General features: G+C 39.5%; 1 protein-coding gene across 1 annotated transcript in view; it reads right to left on the minus strand.

Annotated features, from left to right (window-relative positions):
* The window catches only part of ARL8B (ADP ribosylation factor like GTPase 8B), a 32,597-nt gene extending 23,347 nt beyond the window's left edge, over nt 1-9,250 (minus strand). The window contains exon 1 of the mRNA XM_032210995.1: nt 8,957-9,250. Coding sequence (XP_032066886.1) covers nt 8,957-9,079 — 123 coding nt within the window. The 5' untranslated portion in view covers nt 9,080-9,250. The remainder of the gene's footprint in view (nt 1-8,956) is intronic.
* Between the last annotated feature and the right edge of the window lie 14,659 nt (nt 9,251-23,909).

Below are 23,909 nucleotides of genomic sequence, written 5' to 3' on the forward strand. Positions count from 1 at the left end.
GAGGCAACATCCTGGAACTCAACCCAGAGATGGTTTGCCAAGTAATCTCCCTGTGTCTCGGCTGAATCTACTGCGGTGGAGTCCAAGTCCGACCGAAACAAGGAGCTGCCTTTGAAGAAATATGGGTGCTTACAGTGCTTATTTGAATGAAAATGAAGTGCTCATTCATTAAATGAGCATGACATGTTTAATAGTATAACTGCTGTCTACTGTGTACAGTCCAATTCAAAATGCTGCTTTAAAATACTACATGGCTATCAACCAACTATCCCACCCAGATTCACCTTGCCATGTGCAATCTTTAAGTATCAACTATGCTAAAGATCAGAATCACACAAGCCATGGTATTTCTTGTGGTACTCTATGGAAGCAAAAGTTCATCTTTAACAAACAGGATAGGAAGAATATTGACACCTTTGAACACTGAAGTTGGAGAAGACTCCTGATTATACTGTGGACAGCCAAGAAAACTGATAGATGAGTGATGGCTAAATATTGGGGACAAAATTGGGAAATTCAAAGAGATGAGTGATATAATGAAATATGATGGCAACAAATGATAAATTAACAACATAAATTAAACTTTAAAAAGGGATGATTAAAGTAAATAATTATAATGAAATATGGGGGGATTTTATAAAATCAGTGTTGGTGGGAGGCAAAGAGAATAAACCTACTCAAAGATATACGTTTTTTTTGGAGGGTATAAGGGCACAATTGGAATATATTGTATATCTAAGAAATATAAGGGGGGTAAATGTCTCCAGGGGGGTGGTGCACTGTGATATGTGGGTTTCTTCCTTTTTCTTTTATCTTTCTTTCTTTTGTGTTCAGTTATATATTTACTGTCTGTATTATTTGTGTTAAAAATATTTTAAAAAAGAAAACTAATAGATGCATTAGGTTAACATCCAGCCCTCTGGAAAAGGCTCTAATGCTGGAAAAGGTAAAAAGATAGACGAGAAGATGATGACCAGCAACCAAGTGGTTGGATTAAATTACATTGGCGTTCAATGCACATTGAGAGACCTGAAAGAGCAAGATAAGGATTGACATGGAGAAAATGTATGTGGTTGCTAGAAGTCCAAAACGACTTGGCCCATAATCAATAAATCAATCAACGCTAAGTTTCCATTCCCTGGAGATAAGGACAGTGAAACCTTGACACACCTTCCCAGTGGCTTTCCTTTCCTGCCTCCTAACACCGTATCACCCAAGATATGGAATGTCTCCATCTTCTAGACTCCAAAATGATGTTTGACAGAATGAATAGATGCACTGATGGCAATGGGCTGACTTAATTAAGGTAGATCAAAAATGGTTTTGAACCCTGCATTCTGTTTTGCAAACCACCTGAATCCTTTAGGAAGTGAATGTTCTATATCTGTGATGGAGAACCTAAGGCGCGTGTGCCACAGATGGCACGCAGAGCCCTCTCTGCAGTAACGCGACCCATCACCCCAGCTCAGCTCCACTGTGCATGTGCACATGCTTCCCACTGGCCAGCTGATTTTCGGGTATCTGCCGTGCATGCACAGGGAAAGAAAGCATGACTGGGAGTAGGGGGTTGTGCACGCATGCGTGGGGGCGGGGAGGGAGTGCAGGGGGGTGCGTCCTGTTTTTGCTCCCGGAAGGCTGCAGGGAGGTCTACTAGGTCCAAAATGGGGTGGGGGGCACGTGCACAGGCGCAGGGTGCGGGCAGAATTGCGGGGGGGGGGGTCATTCACACATGCACAGAAGGACAGTGTGTGTGTGTATTGTATGCGCATTACATTATGGGTACGGGGGGCACAGGGGTGCTTTCAGCACACAATGACAAAAACGTTAGCCATCACTGCTGTATATAACTGTATAAATAAACTGGCATCATTCTTTACTATGAAAGTAGTATATATGACCAAAAACAGAAACATTAACTTTTAGGCCTAGAGAAACTTTTTTCACTCGGTTGCATAAGGAAACTCAACATTTCTGTTTAGATAAACCAGAAACATTTTCCCTCAACAACCCTCCCTCTATGGCCAATATGCCACACAAATCATCATAGTGATATCTGGATAGATTCAATTGTTTTAATGGGAGGGGTTGCCACTGCGTTAACTGATTGCCATATTTGCAAGCATACTTCAACTGAAATGCAGCTGTAATTTCCTTTTCACTTGTGATATACTTGTATATATTCCTACAAAAAGCCATTTCATTATTTTTTTCCGCATTCCTTTTCCTATTTAGAGCTGCAACATGTTTGTGCTTTGCATAGGCTTTTTAATAAAGATCACCAGAAAGGTTTAGCAAAGGTCACTGCTAAACCTTCATGTATCAAAATCAGCCATGGAGAGTATGTCCACTAGCTTTAGCCCCAGTAGCCATAAATTAGCAAAACAGCATCTGTGACCATGTTGGCAATCACTAATCACCACAAATATTATCCCATAAAATTAGAAGAAGAGCAGATACAACTCTGCAACCTTTGCTTTAATACACTAAGTGGCTTGGCATGCTTTGCTTCATAACAGATGATTTCAGCTTTATTAAATATTCTGAATTTTAGATGGGCTGGGAATTCTTTTGTAGTGAATCTGGTTTTGTAACATCGTATTTCGTGAGTAATACTACTATTACATCCGTTTGGAAAATAAGTCATGATCCAGTTTGACGGATGACTGCATAAGAAACTAACATTGTACATAAGATTTACTTTGCAGTCAAAAGCCATGCAGTAAAGGGAATCCTCAACTTATGACCACAATCGAGCCCGAAGTTTCCTTTGTTAAGCAAGACAGTTGTTAAGAAAATTTTGACCCATTTTATGACAGCTGTTAAGCAAATCACTATAGTTGTTAAGTCAGTAACATGGTTATTTAGTGAACCTGGCTTCCCATTGATTTTGCTTGTCAGAAGATCACAAAAGGTAATCACATGACCGGGAGACACTGCAACCATGATAAATACATGCCAATTTCCAAGTGCTTGACATTTGATCATGTAACCACAGGGATGCTGTAATGATGTGAGAAACGATCATAAGCCGTTGTACTTTTCAGTGCCGTTGTAACTTCAAACTGTCACTAAACAAATGGTTGTAAGTCTAGGACTACCTCCATTACCATTAAGACAAGTGAAATTGTTCCAGACATCCTTGCAATTCTTGTATTGCTCAAACTTGCGATGCAAGAATTATGATGGAGTAATAAGATGAAACATTAAATATGTGTCAACTCCAAACTAAGAAAGGATTCTATCTTTTAACATTTAATAAATATTAAAAAGGTACAAGAACACCAATACAAAATGATACATGGACATAAATGCAAATATACCTATAATGCCGTATATAATTTATAATACTATCCTATACTTTACTACCCAAAAGAAAAGGTATATTTCATTCCCAAATGGGGGAAAAAAATGAAAGCTTTAGCTAGATGTCTGACCACCATGTTCACTTTAGTTCTTAAACAAAACTTGCAATGCAAGAATTATGATGGAGTAATAAGATAAAACATTAAATATGTGTCAACTCCAAACTAAGAAAGGATTCTTACTATCTTTTAACATTTGATACATATTAAAAAGGTACAAGAACACCAATACAACATAAGCCACAGAGACCTGAGCCTATATTTTGGCAAATTATGAATTAAATTATTAATTTAAATCTGTTATTGGAGAGATATTGTTCTTATCAATGGAAGACCAATACAAAAGTAAAGCAGGTTTGTAATACCATTCTAAAACAATTCACCACATTGTAACATTTACCACATGGCAATAAGGTACGGTCCAAAGGACAACAAAGCCATTGCACTGTAGCCAAGTTGAGTGATAAATGCATAACTCACTTGTTAACCCAGATGTATTGGTTATCCTCAAAGTGTTTCTGGACACTATTAAAAATATTGGCCATGACCTAAATAAACTAATTGTTATTTGGGATGAGCCTAGCTGGAAGAGAACATTATATAAATTTAAAAAGAAGTTAATCATTAAAGCTAAACATTGGACTTGTATAGATACATTTTAATAGATTTGTACTCAACTGAGAAATAAGAAACAATAAGCTAATATAGCTATGTAACTGGGGTAATAAAAATCAGTATGGCCATTACATGACAGCCAAGAATGAGGGCTTTCAGTAGTTATCTTGTGGTTATCCATACTTTTTATGCTCAGATTTGGTAGTCCTACAACTACACAAATTGAATTAACAAATAATGGTCCAACTTACTTATAAAGAATTCTATTTCTGCTTTAAGAATTCGAGTTTGATTTTCTTATATACAAAAGCCTCCCTTCTTTCTACATAGAATTCTGTATGTCATTCCATTTTAGGCCAATAAACCATTTTTTATTGAATTAAGATGAAAAGTTCTTTTTCATAAAATAAAAATTATGTTAGCAACAGCAACTCAGTTGATGCAGCTTCTTTCTAATAATTTGAGTCATCAATAAAAACAAAATCTTATTTCATCTATACAAATACAGCCATATATGCCAAGTTAAAGATAGCTGACAATTCATCTGAAAGGTTAGAAGAGGTTACAAGAGGGCATGTTTACTTTGAAGATTATTTGGAAAGGAAGCTAACACAGACAGCCTTCTCCTCTCAAAAAATAATTGGAGTAAGATGCTAGCATAAATCATTGCTGATATGTATTTTGGCTTCACCATTATAATTCAATAACTACCTCACTTAAACATATTTGCTTTGTAATCTTCAAAAAAGTAATACAATTGTCAAAGAACAAGATATTCAGGATCATGTTTTATTAGTTTAATTTGGCTATATATTAACTCAAGCATTCTGCTACAGCTTTTGGTAAAGGTCTCTACTAAAACAATATCAAAGCAAAACATTGTCATAGTAATACATTTAGCACTTGAGTGCTGATCATAGAAATATATTCCATGAATATTTGCCTAATTTTCCTGTTGTTTTCTTTTGCCTAGGCAAGTGGTCTGATTTTAGCCTTTCATAGCTTACTTCTCCTTTTTTATCAACCATAGAAGTCATCAATATATTTTAAATTTAAAGAAGAAATCCCTATTCAGAATCAATTTCAGGACATATTTCATTTGTGGTTGCACACCCACTCTTTTGAATTTTTAGCAATGTCTATGCACAAAGCTGAATTTCTAAACATAGTCCCCAATACCACAATTCATCACCTCAAAAAAAAAAGATTATATAGGAATAGGAAGGAGAGAATTTGTCTATTTTCCTCATCAATTTCTTAAGGAACCTACTCAACAACCTATAGATAAGACCTATATTCTTCCTCAAAATAAAGTGTGTTTTGCTGCCAGAGAACCCATTTAGAACCTTTCAAACAATGAACAAGAATGTATCTTAGAATCCTATCTTACCTAGTCTATACTAAAGCTTTTCCACATGTATCAACCAAATTAAAAAGAACATGTCAAGCTGCTCATCTCCTAAATAGAGCATGAATAACAAATGAAGGCAAATGTATATGTCCAAGGGTAATGGCTATGGAGATTCTCAGGCATCCAGGTCATGTTTGTCCCAAAGATGCTTTTTCAAAAGGCAACTGAACTTTCACTTCGTGTCCAAGAAGCTTCTTCAGCTCTGACTGCATGGTGGGGAATGGAAGGATTTATATTCCTTGCAGACAGCTGGACATTTGCATTCTTTTAGTGAGTCATTAAGGTCACCTGGAGGTTTATGTTTCATCAGGGTCACCTGAGTGGTACAAATGGGTATGGAGCCTTCTTGGAACTGCTGAAAGGACTGTGCTGTAGATTGGAGATAGATGATGGTGCATCCCTCCTCTGTTGAGAGAGAGCTGTTTAATTTTGACATAGATGGCCTCTTTAACCCTTCTTTCAAACCAGAGATCCTCTCTGTCCAAAATATGGACTTTGCTGCCTTCAAAACAGTGGTCTTTGTCTTTTAAATGCAGATGGACTGCTGAATCTAGTCCTGATGGATTTGTTCTCCTATGTTGTGCCATGTGTTTATGATCCCAGAATAATGTTGCAGGATCCAGTTTGGGTCAATCACTGGGACTAGAGGTTTTGTCTTCTGAGCTTTCAGACTCATACTGGAGGCCATCTTCAGGGAACCTCTTTCTAGCAGGAGAAGTTCCAGTGACTGATCCAGATTGGATCCTAGAACATTAATCCACTAAAAAACAGAAGACTGCTTCATTTAAATACCCCCTTAAGAAGGCACCTGAAAATCTTGTTAGAATTAGGGTTGTATCCATCAGACTTTTTAAAATACAATATTTATATCAATGAATTTTAAGATTAAAATGGCTTCAATTGCCTGCTTCAATCTCAGATAATATACTTACACATTTTGCTAGTAAGAGTGATAACTCATTTAAATATATTTACAAATGCACTCTTGCCTAATGTTCAGGGCAAAATTACATGGTATTCTCTACAAAGCATAGTTTGGTTTGTAAAGTACCTTGCTTATTCTTCTTTTATACACATTATTGATAAAAATGTAATAAAATCCAAGCAGGATCCATTTGTAAGTTACATAAACAAAAAGAGAAAATATTTACATACAAAGTTTATTATATTGAGAGGAGCTGTAAAGAACAAGTAGTACTTAGCATGTGATGAAGCTGTAGTGTTATACTGCAAGCTATAAAACTATAACTGTAAATTATAACATTACAAATACAAAAACTGTAAATTACAACATTACAAATACCTTAAATATACCAAAATAATAATTCTAGAGCAACAGTGAACAATACTGTTATCAGGAACACCCAACTTGGCTACACATATCTTGTTTGTTTTGTCAAACTAACACATTTAAAAAAACACCAACAAAGACTTTTGAGTTAATTTCAGCATGCATAATCAAGTCAACAGCCAAATTAAAGAGGCATGTTTTAAACTGTACCATTGCAAAAGCATTTCTTAATCTATCCCAACCAGTTTCCATCAGCACTTTGACCCCACCCTCCTATTATTGCTGCTTTAAGTAAAAGGTCATTTTATTCTATCATATGACTATCATAGATGTTACTCACTAACTCTTATCTTTCTAAATTCCCTCAGTCTTTATTAAGTATGCCATAAAAATAAATTCAGCACAGCTTATTCCAGTACCAAAGCAACAGATAAAAAGCACCTTTCTAAGAAGATGAATGGATAAAAGCCTATTAAACTATAACATATTTTCCCACTGTAATTTTTGCTACAAATTATTGGATAAAGATTCATATTCCCAAATCCAAAGCATACCAAAAGCATTCTATTTGCATCTAAGATGGCAACTTACAAAACTTTTTTGAGAGTTATCTCACTGAACTGAGAATTACTTCTTAATATATAGATCCTTAAGTTCACAGAGCTAATTGTTTTGATACTGTCTGAGAAGAAAATTAGCATCGAGGTAAAATGAAGACTAAGACAAAGAAAAGTATCTGTTATACTACAGAATACCTTGCCTGTGAGGTGCAAGAAAATTGCTAGTTCCACAAGAGGTAGCCTCAATTCTCACTTAGGAAAGCAAGACTACAGGCAGTGGTTAAAGGGTACAATAAATTTTGAATGTTTATAACCAACTTTTAGTATATGAATGAGCCATCTATATGTTTTCTGGAAAATCTCCGACATACAAGGAGTTCCAGGATAATCCTGAGTTCTCCAATTCACCCCACAATATTATCCTACATAACAAGGCCAATCTCTACACATATAAGTGATCTTGCATTAAGTCTAAACCTTGTGTCCCATTTCTTCAAAAGAAGGACAGGGCAGGCAAATCCCAAAGCAAGGCAGAGAGCCATAAAGCCAAACGCCTTTTTGTGTCCCATCCTGGGAATCTCTACCTTCCACTATTAGATGATTCCTTTTGGGGGGAGAATGCCACACCCACAAAAGATTCATAATGACAACAGTCCCAAGGACGGGACGGTTAATCTAGAGCAAGCAGCTCCTGACCTTGCTCATCCTAAAAGAGCGCTTACTACACAGGAAGCTCCGGTCCAGCCAGGTGAAGATACCTATCTGGTCTTCTCCAAAGCGTTGAGTAAGAATAATTGGGTTAAAAAGAGAGAGAAAATCCTCAGCCCCACCCCATCCCTAAGAAGACGAGGACTCAGTCCCTACAGGCAAGCAACATCCCAAGCCACGAAGCTTAAAAACCTGCAAGCCAAGGGGCCTGGATAGCTCAATGCTGCCCAGGAAACATCACGCATGGGGATAGACGAGGAAAGGATCGATCTTTCTTCTTTGCAGGCATTTTTCCTACGTGACCCTGTTACAAACCACCATCGTAAAGGCAGCATTTCAAGCCAGCACTTGCAGACTCAAATGGCTTTCACCCCCTCCCAGGTTGCCTGGGACAAGTTCTCCTGCTGGGGCACTTTTCAAATATATATATAGATATTTCGTAAAAAACGCTATAGAGCACTGCATACCAAGACAATTAAATACAAGAACAGTTCCCCTCCCCCAAACGCCATCACTCTGCTAAACAAATAATTCCCTCAACACTGTCAAACTATTCACTAAGGCTGCATTACTATTGCTATTAGTCTTCGCATCGTTCCTATCACCCATCTCCTCCCACTTATGACTGGAGGACTGTAACTTTGTTGCTTGTATCCTTACGATTTATATTGATTTTGATTGTTTCCTGATTCTTATTTGCACCCTATGACTATCATTAAGTGTTGTACCTTATGATTCTTGACGAATGTATCTTGTCTTTTTATGAACACTGAGAGCATATGCACCAAAGGCAAATTCCTTGTGTGTCCAATCACACTTGGCCAATAAAGAATTCTATTCCTATTCTATAAAAGGGGGATGATCAGCCGGTTTCTGGTCCCGCTGGATTCCCGGGCAAGCAGCGAAGCAGCCCCTTTCCATGCCCTCCCTTCCCCTCCCCAAACTCCGGCCGGACAGAAAGAGCCGAGCCGAGCCGGGGCGGGGCGGGGGGCGCTCCGAAGCCTCTCACCGCGATGACGTTGACGAAGGTGGTCTTGCCCGAGTACTGCAGCCCGACCAGCGTCAGCTCCATCTCTTCCTTCCAGAAGAGGGACCGGAACCAGTCCAGCAGCCGAGACAACAAGGCCAGCATGGTGGCAGCGACAGCAAAGCCCAGCCCCGCGTCTCTCTCCCCTGCGTCCGCCTCGCCGGCTCAACTCGTTCCGCTTCGCCTTCCGTCACCACGACACCGACTCCTGGCGGCTGCAGCTGTTCCCCTCTGGCTCCTCGCCTCCGTGGGTCATATGACGGCTTGGCGTGCCGTAAGGACAAGAACGGCTCCCGTCCCTGCGGCTTCCTTCACAGCGGCCTCTGCCGGCAGCAAGGAGGCGCCGCACCCGTGGAAGACTAAAGGAGGCGGAGAGGCCGAGAGGTACGTACAAGAACGGCTTCCTTAAAACTCCACCCGATAGATAGACCGAGGCAACAAAAGGAGAGGCGGCGAGACAGCCGGGGAGGCAGAGCTGGTCTGGGTTAAAAATTTCTGCCCTTCTCCACCTCTTCGTTGCTTGGGTGCAATTCTTGCCTACCCCCCTCCCCCCAAAAAAGGAAGAAATTTGAGCCAGAATTCACTTTGAAGTGATTTTAAGTGGAAACCTTGATCCTAGATTAATGTTATTTTGTTTGTGCGCGGATGCCTTTGAGTCAGTTTTGACTCGTCGCCACTGCCTGGACAAGTCCCTGCGGCTTTCTTGGCGTGAGTTTGGATGTGGTTTGCCAATTGCCTGCTTTCTAGGGTTTATTATTATTTATTTAGTGTATGGCATATCATACATGGAGTAGCAATATTTATAAACATTTCCTCAAGATTAGTAAAACACAATGAAATATAAATGTTAAAAAGATTTATGTTTAAATACCAATGTCCCCATATAAAGGAAGCGCAGCATTGTTTATATTTTTTAAAAATTGCATCCTGGACCAGTACATGCCCTCAGCTGACAGCCAGTGATGTACAGTTTGACATAGGACCCAGCAGGAAGATACTATGTCCCATTTATACAGAGTCCCAACATGTGAGGTGCAAATGCTATTCAGGATTGTCCATTGATGTGTAAGAAGAAATCAACACACACATACCCGTTATCCCAGATAAAATATTAACCATAAGGAAAAGCCTCAGAAAAGCCAAAAGACACATTCCAGCCAGACACCTAAAGAAAACATTGTAACAAGAAGCAGATGCTGTCACTTAAGGAGATAGCAAGCTTATTGAAAGCAGAAGCCAACTATCTAGATGGCTCCATTCATAGGCAAAGTAAATATTGCCAGCGGAAGTCCATTCAAGACAAGATATTTCAAAACCCCTTACAGCAAAGTATGACAGCTAGCAAAAGCCAAGTAATAGGATTATAACAAGCAGCCCCTCACCCAAAATTCAGCACAGGGCATAAGCCATCAGCCACAATGGGAATTGCCCAACACGCTCTTTAGAAACACAAAACCCATATTGCACAAATCCTAAACTTCAGAAACACAGAGTCCTTAAGAACCTTTCCTTTCACTCAACTAGTTGTTCAGCTGACCCAGAAATGCATGCTGTCTTTGTTTGTGGTTCTATTCATCAGTAAACTTTCTTTCCAATCAGCCTCCATGTTGTTTCCAGCATCTTTCTCCCAGCTTGGAATTGAACCAGATGGATTTTCCTTCCAACACATGGTAATTCAAAGTGTGGCATTTTTTGATGGGGTCATTTATATGTCTTCTGTCAGGGTAATGATGATTTAAGAGCTGACCAGCTGCTACGGTGATGTAATGCTAGGAATGAGTCATACCGGTTTTTGGGCTGATATCCCTTTAAGAGCATTTAATAAGAATAGACCCTGTTTTGGGTGGGGGGTATCTCTCTCTTCATGGGTGCTTCCATGCTGTAATTGCTGATTGTTGTTTGTTTGAGATCTGACTAAAGTACTTGTATGTATATATTATTTGTAGATAAAACCACTATTTAAGTACAAACCTCTGTTTACTGTATTTGCTCCTGGGTTGTCTCACATAGTCACACTGTGCGCATTCTGACATATTCTTACATCTCAGCATTCACTGATCCATTTGGCTTTCCATTGGGAATCAGTGTTAAAGCTGTTGGGCAGATGTTGGACAAGTGCCAGTGGGGGGGGTGGCTTTGAGTCTTCCAGATGATAAATGAGGAAGGTCGTCATGCTTCTGTAGGAGCGAATCGTTCATAATTTTTCTTCATTCCCTCACTAGTGCATCTTGACTTCATAAAGCTGGTGGTCCTGTATGGCTCAGAACATGAAGCCAGTAAATTGGATTTAATTCCTAGGCCTGAGAGAAAATGACTGGCCAAAGCCATCCAGCTTGCTTTGTGCTTACAGCAGGATTAAAACTCATGGTCCCCCAGTTTCCAACTATGAGGTTGCAGTGTTAATTGACTATTTTGTTTGATTGTACTGTTTCCATCTCAGGAACACATTTGATGTTCTTGATATAGAACATGATACATTCTGCCTTCAGGGTGATTTTTGTTGTTGTTTAATTTAGGATACATACTGAAAAAGCCACTGGTTTTCTCCAAGCATTCTGTGATCTTTTGCAGACTAGAGATTTTGTATTTATTTTATTTATTTTGTTTGTCAAACATGTAAAAGATGACAGGTATAAGCAGGGCCGGATTTAGATGAAAACAGGCCCTAGGCTATTCCACTTACGAGGCCCTTTCACCTCCCATTTTTAAGTTTGTAAATTACATGAGAGACAATAAAATACATCATTACTGTGATATATATCAATATATATCAATATATATAGCTGGCCTCCCGACGGAGGGCGGCTCTGCTCTGCGGCAAAGGCAGCGAGGCCAGCCGCCTCCCCTGCTGTGCTCAGCTACCCGGCTCGGCCCCCTCACCCTCACCTGCCTGGCCGCTGGTGGGCTCCGCGTCGACGGGGCGGCTACTGGGAGCGGCCGCGCCTCTCGCCCGACAGCCGGTGCCAGGAACATGGGCGGGCTCCCCAACTGCCGCGGCGCTGGAACGATCTTAACCAATACATTTTTATGTTTGTTTATTAGTCATATGCGTAGAATTTCTCCTTATTTTCGGTTCAGTGTTTTAGTGTTCACTGTTTTTAGAATAGTGTAATTTTAATTTTGCTAACAATTTGAATTTAGGCCCCTCTTGATCTTGAGGCCCTAGGCTGAAGCCTAGTTAGCCTATAGGAAAATCCGGCCCTGGGTATAAGTATAAACATGGGCATGAACCAAGAAAATGAGTACAAATAAAGGCGGGGGGGGGGGGAGTAGGACAGGGATGGTAGGTATGCTGGTGCACTTATTCACACCCCCTTTATGGACCTCTTAGGAATGGGGTGAGGTGCATAGTAGACAGTTTTAGGTTGAAGCTGTGGGGGTTTGAGGTTGTAACACCACCATGTCTCACATGTAACAAGATTGCATCTGAGACATGGTGTTTACTTTAAAACGGTGGTGTGGTCAGGAAATGGGGAACAAGTTGTCAGTCTTTTGCAATGATCAGATTACTCTGTATGCATCCATATTGTTGTCTCACACAAACTGCAGGAATGATAGACAAAACAGTTGGAGTAAGAAACCAGCTGAATCCAGAGAGTTTTCTGAAGGTGCTTAGAATTTTTTCCCAGAGAATCAAAAAATGTGTCCCACTGTACTCTATGTAACTAGGGAGTTAGATGAGATTGCTCCCAAGCTGCTGCTTTTTGGTCCAGATACCAGGGGTTCCTTGAAACATTAAGCAATATAATGGCAAAAAACAAATCAAGTGAATATGACCACAGGACTATACTTTGGGAATAGGAGCAGCAAATCATTCCTTCTATTACATCCTTACTGCAACTGCAGACTGGTTTCCAGCAACCTTTATGGGAGTTATCCGTGCTATTTTGGGGAAAGGCGGGATAAAGATTGCCCTTTGGGCCACTGTGACATATCTCCACAATCCTTTGCAGAACATATTTGCTCAGAGTTAGATGGGGAAATCTAGATCAAATAATGCCTTGTGACTCAAAGTAACACTCTTTTGATCTTGTAGCAATTGAGGAACCAGATAGGTTTATCTGTGACATGAGTTATACCATCTATAGGCTGGAGCTATTAGTCCGTCTATTGTCTTTAAAGGTGTGTGGACAGATTTCAGAGGTGGTTAAAGCTTTCTTAAGAAGTACTGCCTATTATGAAAGGGGAGAGTCTTCATAAACTGTGTTAGACAACTTCTGCCCAGTCCCAAATCTATTGTGGGAGAAGATTATGGACATACTGATGGAGTTTCAGCTAAAGAGATCCTAAACAAAATAGATCTGAATATTTCCCAATCAAGAGGAATTAAACAGGACTGATGGATCCAAACATGCTCATATTCAATGTTTTAACAGTTAACTGTTTTAACTGAGCTAACTGACTCAATCCCAGTCACTAGATTAGTTTTGGAGAAGAGGGAAGGACATCTGTGACTTCTTGGACTTCTGTGTCTTCTTGGATTGAGATCTCCTTTGGATCATCAAGTGGAAAGTCTTGACCACATAGCTTTCTGTTCTGACCTCCCCTCTTCATACACCAAAGCACGCCAAGACAAAGATATTTCAAGGATTTATTAACAGAGAGATAGGACCTTGGCAGCAATCCAGCACAGACCAGACCTTGGCATCAATCCAGCACAGACTGACCTTGGCAGCAATTCAGCCTGCCAAGATAGTCATGATAGCTTCTCCAGCTCTAGTAAATATGTTGATTCCTGCGACGAGCTTGTGGAAAGCCATTCCTTTTATAGTCTTGAGAGGAGCCTAATTACCACCAGCTGAGTTCAATTATCTCCTGTAACTGCGTAACTGTTCTTTACACCCATTAGCCCTCCGTTGCGGGGCATCCAGGACCAACTCCCTTGTCTCCTCCCCACTGCTCCAATGCATGACGTCAGGATCACACTCCCTTGTTTCCTCCCCACTGCTTCAAGGCTTGACTTCAGGAGCACGCTCCCTTTGGCTCTCACCGCTGCTCCAGGCCTCAGGCGCCTCCTCGTGGCCAACCAGCCTCTCTGCGCCCTGCTCGGAGTTGGAACGCTGTCCAGGGTCCTCCACAGCTTCCAATGAGCCTTTCTGGACTGGGAAGCATTTAAAACTGTGACTCATGCCCTCTTTGTTTTGTGCTTAGGCTGTCTTTGAAAACAACTTGACAATGCAGGTGATACAAAAAGACAATAAGATTCAATAGCCAATAGGCTTCTGGACCCAATTCAAGATGGTGGTTGCAACTTATAAACCTGTACAAAGATCTGGATGGTCTTTCTCACTACATGTGGCTTGTCCTGAAAAAAAAAAAGAGAGAATATTTGTAGCTCAAGGTTGAACTGTAGAGTCCTTGGTATTCTCTGAACTTGTTTTCTTGTAAACATTTCAGACCCAACAAGGTAACATCATCAGTGTGCTGGTGATGTCATCTAGTTTGCTAATGAAACATCTACAAAAACAACCCCAACCAAGCTCAGAGAACATCAAGGACCTCATAGTAACTTGTCCTGCGCATCTTTCATGAGAAGAGTTACTGATAGTGTCTCCCATGCATGGTGGGAACATACTTTCTTGATGGCAACCCCCCATACTGTGGAATGCTATGCCTCTTGAAAAGGCCCATCTGTCCTGCCCCCTCCATTCCTGTGAGCTTTGTGGGCAATGCACTTGATGACAATTTGATTTCTGTGGGTTTCATTATACTGATTACATCTACTTACTTGTTTTTAATCTGTTTTGTCAAAGGGTAAACCATTCTTGAGTCTTTTTGTACCATATTATATATTCCTGTAAATAAATAGCACAAAAGCAAAATGATCTGGGGATCATCCTTTAAAAGAGATCACATCCTTTAGAATAGAATAGAATTCTTAATTGGCCAAGTGTGATAGGACCCACAAGGAATTTGTCTTTGGTGCACATGCTCTCAGTGTAGATAAAAGTAAAAAAAGTAAAAAAATACATTCATCAAGAATCATAAGATGATAGTTCTCTTTAGTGATAGTCATAGGTTACTAATAAGTAATTAAATCATACTAGAAAACAAACAGAATAATATAAATTGTAAAAATACAAGCAACATGGTTATAGTCATAAATGGGGGGAGATAGATAATAGTAAGAGTGAGAAGAATAATAGTAATACAGTCTTAGTAAATAATTTGACAGTGTTGTGGGAATTAGTTGTTTAGCAAAGTGAAAAAACTGCCCTTGTGTTTAGTTGTTCTGGTGTGCAGTGCCCTATAGCGTCGTTTTGAGGGTAGAAGTTGAAACTATTTATGTCCAGGATTTGAGGAGTCTGTAGATATTTTCACAGCCCTCTTTTTGACTCATGCAGCATAGAGGTCCTCAATGGAAGGTAGGTTGGCAGCAATTGTTTTTCTGCAGTTCTAATTATCCATTGAAGTCTGTGTCTGTCTTGTTTGGTTGCAGAGCCAAACCAGACAATTATAGAGGTGCAGATTACAATTGCAATGTAATAACATTTGCATTGTATAAATAAAATTTATAAAAAATATAATAAACATAGGAAATAAAATTTATAAAAATTGTAAATACATGTACAATTGTAATTGTAAAAAAAAACAATTCTTACATTAATTGTCTGAGATCTAAATCGTTCAGGTGGCGTCATTTGCAAGTAGTGGTGGAAATAGCCTTCCCTCCATGCTTTGGACGCTAGGTCAAAGGGCCATGACTGAGTAAATAGAATATACATATGAAAAGAAATGCGCTACTGAAGAGTGAATGTCTTTTTTCCAAGTAAACATGGCCAATATTAACATGTTTGATAAATGATAAGGCAGGACTTCATGTGTTCAGTCACTGTGACTTTCATTCCAATCCCATTTAGTATTCTGTCACTGGGCTTTAATTGCTTTTAACATAACCATAAACCTAACTATAAAACTACTTTCTGTTGTTTTCCTTGTCTAAATAAGAAAATAGGAGCATCTAGATAGCAAAATCTAGATAGCAGCATCTGGCTTGCCTTCTCTGACCTAGGAAGCTGTGCCTGTTTGGGTAGTGCTTGAATGGAATAGATTAGAAAGTTGAAAAAGTCCCCAAAGCGAGCATTTGAAAAGTATGCCTCTTTTGTGGCCAAGGAAAATATTCAATTTATAGCTTGTTTTTCTGCTTACATAAGCACCTATGAAGTCAACTGCAGTTGCAGTCAACTTAAAGCAGGTTTGAGACTTGGATAGAAAAACTTTCTAAAATTGGCCATAAGTGACAGTCTGGAATCTAGAAAAAATGTTCATATACGTTTTATTGCAGATTATATTTACTCTTAGTATTGGCACTGAAAATCCAGTAATAAGTTAGACTATACACCTCAATATCAATTAAATTTAAATTAAGAATGCATCCCCTTCACATGATAATCCAATTGTAAAATAACTATTATAAGAAAGAAAGAAAGAAAGAAAAAAGAAGAAAGAAAGAAAGAAAGAAAGAAAGAAAGAAAGAAAGAAAGAAAGAAAGAAAGAGGTGTCGCTGATTCCAGTGAGTTTTGTCCTAGATGCTCACGGCCATTAAATGAAAGCATCTAACTGAACTTGGCCGATCTCAAAAAGCTAAGCAAGGTTGGAAGTGTTTTTTATTTAGATTGAAACCATCAGGAAGTGTGCCCCAAACTATAGCCTAGATTAGGAAATAAATAAATAAAAAAGAGCCATCCTGGACTAGAAGAAGATAGTTGCATAATTACTGAGTTGCAGAGGACAATTGAGAAGATTATAAGACGCTTGCTTCCCGTTATTCAGGATACTGCTTACAAGCTCTATGTGTTTAGAGCTCTAAGTTTGTTTCTATTGCTACTCTCTGGGAGGAGGTTTCGTAGTATCTATAGCAGAGGTGTCAAACTGGCGGCCCACGGGCCCAATGCATCATGCACATGCCACGACTGCCCCAGCTCTGTGAAGGGAAATAATGTCATGATACTGTTGGAAGAAATGTCCTTCTGGGTTCAGTTCCAAGTGAGGAAAAAGACACTGGAAACATGGAGGCTGCTTGGAAAGATGGTTTAATGGTGGACATGGCTTGAGCTCATGAACAGAAAAGAGGGATCACATGCTTCCACATGTTGGGTGAAGAAGAAAAGAGAGTGCGAGATGCTGAAAGTCCCTGATTTTATGCCCCCTCTGGCCTTTGAACCTGAGCTTGTATTCTGCTTGGTTGTCAGACTCACATGGAGCCATGCAGGGGCATGAGTTCAAGACAGCATTGCTTCTTCCCAGGTAGCCTGTGGTGAGATGTGTAAAGGGCTAATGCTATCATGCAGTAATCCCATCACACTGGAGCTGAAAGGGAATCTTTGTTATGTAGAATAGACTGACTCAGGCATTTTAATGGCCCGTTGACAAAGATGGGAGCCATTAAGAGTGAGTCTGTTTCCTGCCTAAAAACATGTTTCTCCAATTCTTATCCAAGGAAATATAATATTCTGTCTTTTCAATATTTCCCAGGATATTTCATTTTTCTAGGAGAAGGGTGGTTTTAACTTCCTACAATAAGTCACGTGATAGCAACGTGACATGGCAAGTTTGACACCCGTGATCTATCGAAAGACAACTACCGTAGATTCTGGAACAGCTTTGTTCCTTATGTCATCTATGTTATAAATAATCCGGAGTCATCTTTTTTTTTTTTTTTGCCATGCGTATGTATACACTCTAACTAGACTGTGATGTTTCTCTGTGTCACAGATATGTGGGTATATGCATAATGGTTATCTTTTGAGAGCTGAATGCAACAAAATTTCATTTTAATGTATGCTGATTAGTGTATATTTAAAGTGACAAAAAAGTTTTCACTCCGTTCTATTCTATTCTACTGTGATGTTGCTATGAAGATCCTACAAGGACTGTCCATGGAACTCGACTTTTTTCCTAGGCAAATCTGTTCGGGTTGGCAGTGATGACGCCATCTCCAGAGTAATGACTTGAAACACTCGAGTCTAATTCTGCAGAACTAGGAGGGACTGATCCATTACTATTACACTTACGTTTTTGGAGAATACGAGTACAAATACTTTTTAAAGTATTTGTTTTGTCCTATTATTAGGATGATAGTTTTCTATGCAATTTGCAACCATTCAGAGAGGAAGATGTGTCAAAATTTAACATTCAAGAATCACATATTGATCTGCAGCATGTGATTATTTTAATTTTGATGAATCTATGAGTGATATTTAGATAGTCCTTGCTTTGTGACCCAATTGGGATTGGCAACTTCATCACTAAGAGGTATGGTGGCTAAGAAGAAAAGATGACTTTGATGGGCTTGCAATGTCACAGTCATTAGGTAAATCACCGTGGTCATTCGGTGAGACATCATGGGATTGCAACTTGCAATTTCACTTCTGTGTTCTCCATTAACTCTGCTTGCTGCAAGCTAGTTGGGAAGCACACATATGACAATCACATGACCGTCGGAAGACGTAACAATTATAAATGTGCACTAGTTGCCAAGTGGCCCAGTGATGATCACATGACACTCATAAATGTAAAGACTGGTGGCAAAGCTTGTTTTTTCACTATTTTTTTCCACAGTCACTAAATGAAGCAGTGGGTAATTAAGGTCTACCTACCTACACCTTCTCTGGGCTCTTATGTTAGAGGAGTGAAGCTATTAATTTCTGACAACCCCTCACTCTAGAAGTTCCACGATTCCGCCACCGTATAAAGGAAACTATTTCATTTTCCTTTTCTGTAGTTTTACATATTATTTAACTACCAGGAAGCAGATCTACCTTTGTGCAAATCTAGCATTACTTATAAAACATGGCCTCTTTCTTCCTATGATGCATGAGAGCCAGTTTGGTCTAGGCCCCAGGTGTCAAACTCTGTTTCATTGAGTTGTGTTTGATTTCGGGGACTGGGGTGGGTGGGGCCAAAGTGGGCATGGCCAGCTCGACTCGTGTCAGGAGCGCCTGTGATGCCCTGAGCACTCTGCCAGTGAAAACAGGCTCCTGAGCTCAGTTTTCGGCTGCAACAGCCTCCTGCAACCTTTTGCCAGCAAAACAGAGCTAAGGAGGCCCATGTGTGGTCCTTGCGAGCTCTGTTTTCGCTGGCAGATGTATTGTGGGCCGGTCCTTCGCTGTTTCCAGGGTGGCTCTGTGGGCTAGATCTAAGCACCCCATGGACCAGATCCGGACCTAGGCCTTGAGTTTGACATCCCTGGTCTAGATGTTAAAGCACCAGGCTAGAAAGCAGGAACCTGTGAGTTCAAATCCCGCCTTAGCTGGCTGGATGATTTTGGGGCAGCTGCTCTATCTCAGCCCAACTCCCCTCACAGGGTGGTTGTTGTCAGGCAAATAGGAGGAAGCTGCTCTGGATATGTTTGCCACATTGACTTATTTCTAAAAATAAATAATACAAATAAACAAGAAAAAACGTAACCATTCAAGCTCATTATTTAAATTGTAGTACAATGTGTATATTAAGTCACAGAAGATGTAGGCATTCTTTAATTTTGGGGATGAGATAAATGAGGATCAGGAGTTTTCTGTCTTTCCTGTGACTTTGCATTTAATGATATTAAAGCCAATAGTTTTAAGCAATGTCAGTTTGAATGAATTGCAAAAGCCCCAAAAAGTCTCTCAGAAGTCAAAGAATGCCCATTTTTATGTAGAGTAGCAGCTTAGGCAAATGCACCAGTGGTGGGATTCAATTTTTTTTACTACCGGTTCTGTGGGCGTGGTTTGGTGGGCATGGCAGGGGAAGGATACTATAAAATCCCCATTGCCTCCCCATTCCAGAGAAGGATACTGCAAAATCCCCATTCCTTCCCGATCAGCTGGGACTCAGAGGCAGAAAATAGATGGGGGCTGGGCCAGTCAAAGGTGGTATTTACCAGTTCTCCGGACTACTCAAAATTTCCGCTAATGGTTCTCCAGAACTGGTCAGAACCTACTGAATATCACCTCTGGAATGCACATATCAAACAACAAAACAAAAACCCTGGTGACATCTTGTAGATCAATGTTTTTCAGATTTTGAATTGTTCAGACTTTAACTCTCAGAATTCTGCATCCATATGTCAACATTTCAGAATACTTTCTCATCTCTGAGCCAAGATATGCTGCCTGGGGGATTCTGGGACTTGAAGTCCACACATCTTAAAGTTGTCTAGTTTGAAAAAAAACACTTCCCTAGATTAAACTTTAGCAGTGAGTTTGCTTGTCTTTTACTTAAAGTTAGCCAAAGTTTGATTTAGACTTATAAATATGCATGAGTGAATTTCGGGATAAATGTTGTCTATAGTTGCAGATCCAAGCTGTTTTAAGTTTCTAGCAATGCCCAAAGCATCATTTTTGAACATATTCCCCAACAGTTGAAAAAGAATTATCCAGCAGTTTTTTTTAAAAAAACAACAACATTAAAATGCAATTGTATGAATATTTATGAGTCAGTAGTCAAAGTGGGGCATGGATACAAATAAACATCACTAGTGATTTAGTACAAGTTTATACAAATCTGTTCAGAAACAAAGTTTACTAGATTCACTGGAACTTAGTCTCGAGTTAGCATTTCTATTTGAAATTACTTTTCCAAAATAAATGATGAGATTAATTCTTGGGATGCAAACAAGTATTATTCTGCTTTACAAAATATTTGAGTCTGAACATTAAAATGACAGAGAAATTTTGATCAGGACCTTACATTTTTATTATTTTGTCAGTGTCATATAAAATTGCAGAATAAATTATGCTGAAAGTTGTTAATAAATTATGTTCACAAATTATGCTAGAAATCTCAGGTTAGGCCAAAACTATTTTAACTGTAAGATGCTTCATTGTTAACTGCTTTTTAACAAAGCTTTGTAGCTTACTATTTATACAAACTTGAATATTCTCCCCACACTGAATTTTTTCCTCTTTTAAAAAGAAGCAAATTACCCTGTTTTTGAAACAGTAACCATAACAATGAATGTAAATCATATAAGTGACAATTTCATATCTGACTCTATCATTATCACATAAATGCTGCTATTATGCACTTTGTGGCAATTGTGAGACAAGAACTTCCATATTTTTGCCATTGGTTCACTGTGGATTTGCATAGGATACATGGGTAGGCTATTTGAAAAAAAAAAATTTAAACTCACCGTACCTATGGATATTTTTAAGCTTCTTTAAATGATTTTCTTTCTCTAAAGGAAAACTTTTCAAGAAAGTTGACAAATATTTATTTATTAACTTATTTATTTATTGTTTGCCACCCATCTCACCGTGAAGTGACTTGACTATTAAAACATCAACCACAACCATAGTAAATTAGAAAAGAGATCTCTCATTGAAGGTGTTATCAGAACTGATGGCACAAATTATCTAACATGGATTTATCTTTTAGCGATAGCAATAGCACTTAGACTTATATACCCCTTCACAGTGCTTTCTCTAAGCAGTTTACAGAGTCAGCATATTGCCCCCAACAGTCTGGGTCCTCATTTTATCCACCTTGGAAGGATGGAAGGCTGAGTCAACCTTGAGCATGGTGAGATTCGAATGTTTTTGACAAGGCACCAGGTATACCTATGGTGTGGAGTGCTGGTTTTGTTGCTATAAGTGGGTTGATTGGCTGTGTAGTTGCATCCTGATTGGTAGATGGAGTTGATGTTTGTAAATTGTTTGGCTGTTTCGTATCATCCTGTGTGGCTGAGGTGCTGGCTGTGTGTCTGTTGTTCTTTTGTGTTGTAACGACCTGGGTGGTGGTGGGGGTTTGTTTGTTGACTAGGGTTGGTTTCCAGATGTCTGGTAGGCGGAAGGTATCATCACTTTTATTCATGTTGTCGGGGTTTTTCTCTATTTTGATAGCTTTCATAATTATTCTCTTGTTGAAGTGTTCTGTTTTGGAGATTAATTTGGTTCATTCAAAATCAATTTCATGTCCTGTTGCTTTAAGGTGCTGGAAAAGGGAGGAGGTTTTTTCTTTTTTCTTTTTTTCTGACCACGCTTTAAGCCGAAAACACCAGTCTGAAGATGGCGAGTGAGACCTCGCCAAAACATTGCCAAGACAATCTCAATCTTACATGGGAAAAGACCCGAATACAACAAGACCAGCATATGTGTGTGTGTGTGTGTGTGTGTGTGTGTGTGTGTGTGTGTGTATTAGTGCTCTGTGCATAGGGGTATCTCATAACAAAACTCTTGTGAGATAACTTGTCTAAAAGGTAATAACTAACCTAAATTCACCTAATATAAGCCATACTCAACTCTAGCGACTTGAAGCTGTGTAGGGATGGGTTCCGGCAGGCACTACTGCCAATTCACTTGTATGTGTGCTTCATGTGTGCACATGCGCAGTGCAATTAAAATTGTTCTGTGCATGTGCAGAACTGAAAAACAAGATGGTGCTGCCTCCGCTCGGGGAATCAGTTAGTGGCCGTGACAGGCCTGGGTAACTGCCGGTTCCAGCAACCCAGGCTGCCAAACCACTATCAGTTCATCCGAACCAGGTCGAACCACCACTGAAGCTATGGCATGTAAAACCTATGGCACACTATCCTTTTGTTCCCATGATAATACCATGGAGCTTGCATGAGTCTACTGATTTTGGTTGGCTGCTTGGCTAGTGCTCCAACATTTCCATGAAGCTGCAGAGTAAGCAATTGAAATTGAATAAGAGTAAGCGTGAAATTCTTGCCATTTGCTTCTGGGATTTCATTCTCCGTCCTCAAATGAAAGCGCTATTGTGTTTTACCATTCTTCTGACACAGCTATGGGTGTTTTCTTTCTTCGCAATGAACAAAACATAAAGTACTATCCAGCCAGTAAGAAAATGTGCATCTGCCTGTCTCTAAATGAACACTTTTTTCCAGAATTTCGTTTATACATCTATCCAAAATATAATGAAGTCTCTTTCCACACTGGCTTCACTTCTGGTTATTTGAGCTAAGTGCAAAATGTTTTCTGCATTTCTAATCATTTAAAACTCTTCTCCTTATGGCCACCAGATGGCATCTCTGTTCTAGGTTTAACAAAAAGTTCAGCTTTGTTTTAAGGAAATTACTGGACTCCCAGATACCTTTTAGAGTTATCTTTAGCTGCCTGCAATCTAATTTTTAATTAGTATTTACATACAAAACTATGATTCTGAAATTAATTACAATGATTTAATTTTTCCATGGTTACTAAATGCATTTTTTTCAAGTGCTATATTTCATTTTAGCAGAAGACTAAAACAGCTACCACAATTTGTAATTATTAATTATAAATAATAAATAATAAATAATAATTACCATTAAAATATCACATTTTGCTGACCCACAGAGTTCTTTCATCATCTTATAATATTAATCTGTTACAATTTACAGAAATATAATCTACATGGCCGGTCTTGTATTCAGTTCCTCAGACCAATGTATTTAGAGGAAAATGTATGTTTCATTTATATAAAATGATTTGTATTTCTCTTTTTTCCATGTTGAAACTCAAAGAGATACAGAGAGAGGGGGGAGAGGGAGAGGGAGGGAGATGGAGAAGGGCACACAGAGAAAGAGAGAGGGGGGGATTAAAAAAATTACTACTGGTTATGTGGGCGTGGCTTGGTGGGCATGGTGTGGCTTGGTGGGTGTGGCATGGTGGGCGTGGCAGGGGAAGAATACTGAAAAATCTCCATTCCTTCCACACTCCAGGGCAAGGTTACTACAAAATCCCCATTTCTTGCCGATCAGCTGGGACTCGGGAGGCAGAGAATAGATGGGGCAGGGCCAGTCAGAGGTTGTATTTACCTGTTCTCCGAACTACTCAAAATTTCTGCTACCATTTCTCCAGAATTGGTCAGAACCTGCTAAATACCACCCCTGAAGAGAGAAATGGAGATGTCAAAAGGGTTTTTAAACAACCAGTTCTCTGCCTAATAACCGGTTGGGTAGGCATGGCTAGCCAGGAGGTGTCATGTGACTGGGTGGGAGTGAGTCACA

Source organism: Thamnophis elegans, chromosome 2 (assembly GCF_009769535.1).
Source record: "Thamnophis elegans isolate rThaEle1 chromosome 2, rThaEle1.pri, whole genome shotgun sequence".
Lineage (NCBI taxonomy): Eukaryota > Metazoa > Chordata > Lepidosauria > Squamata > Colubridae > Thamnophis > Thamnophis elegans.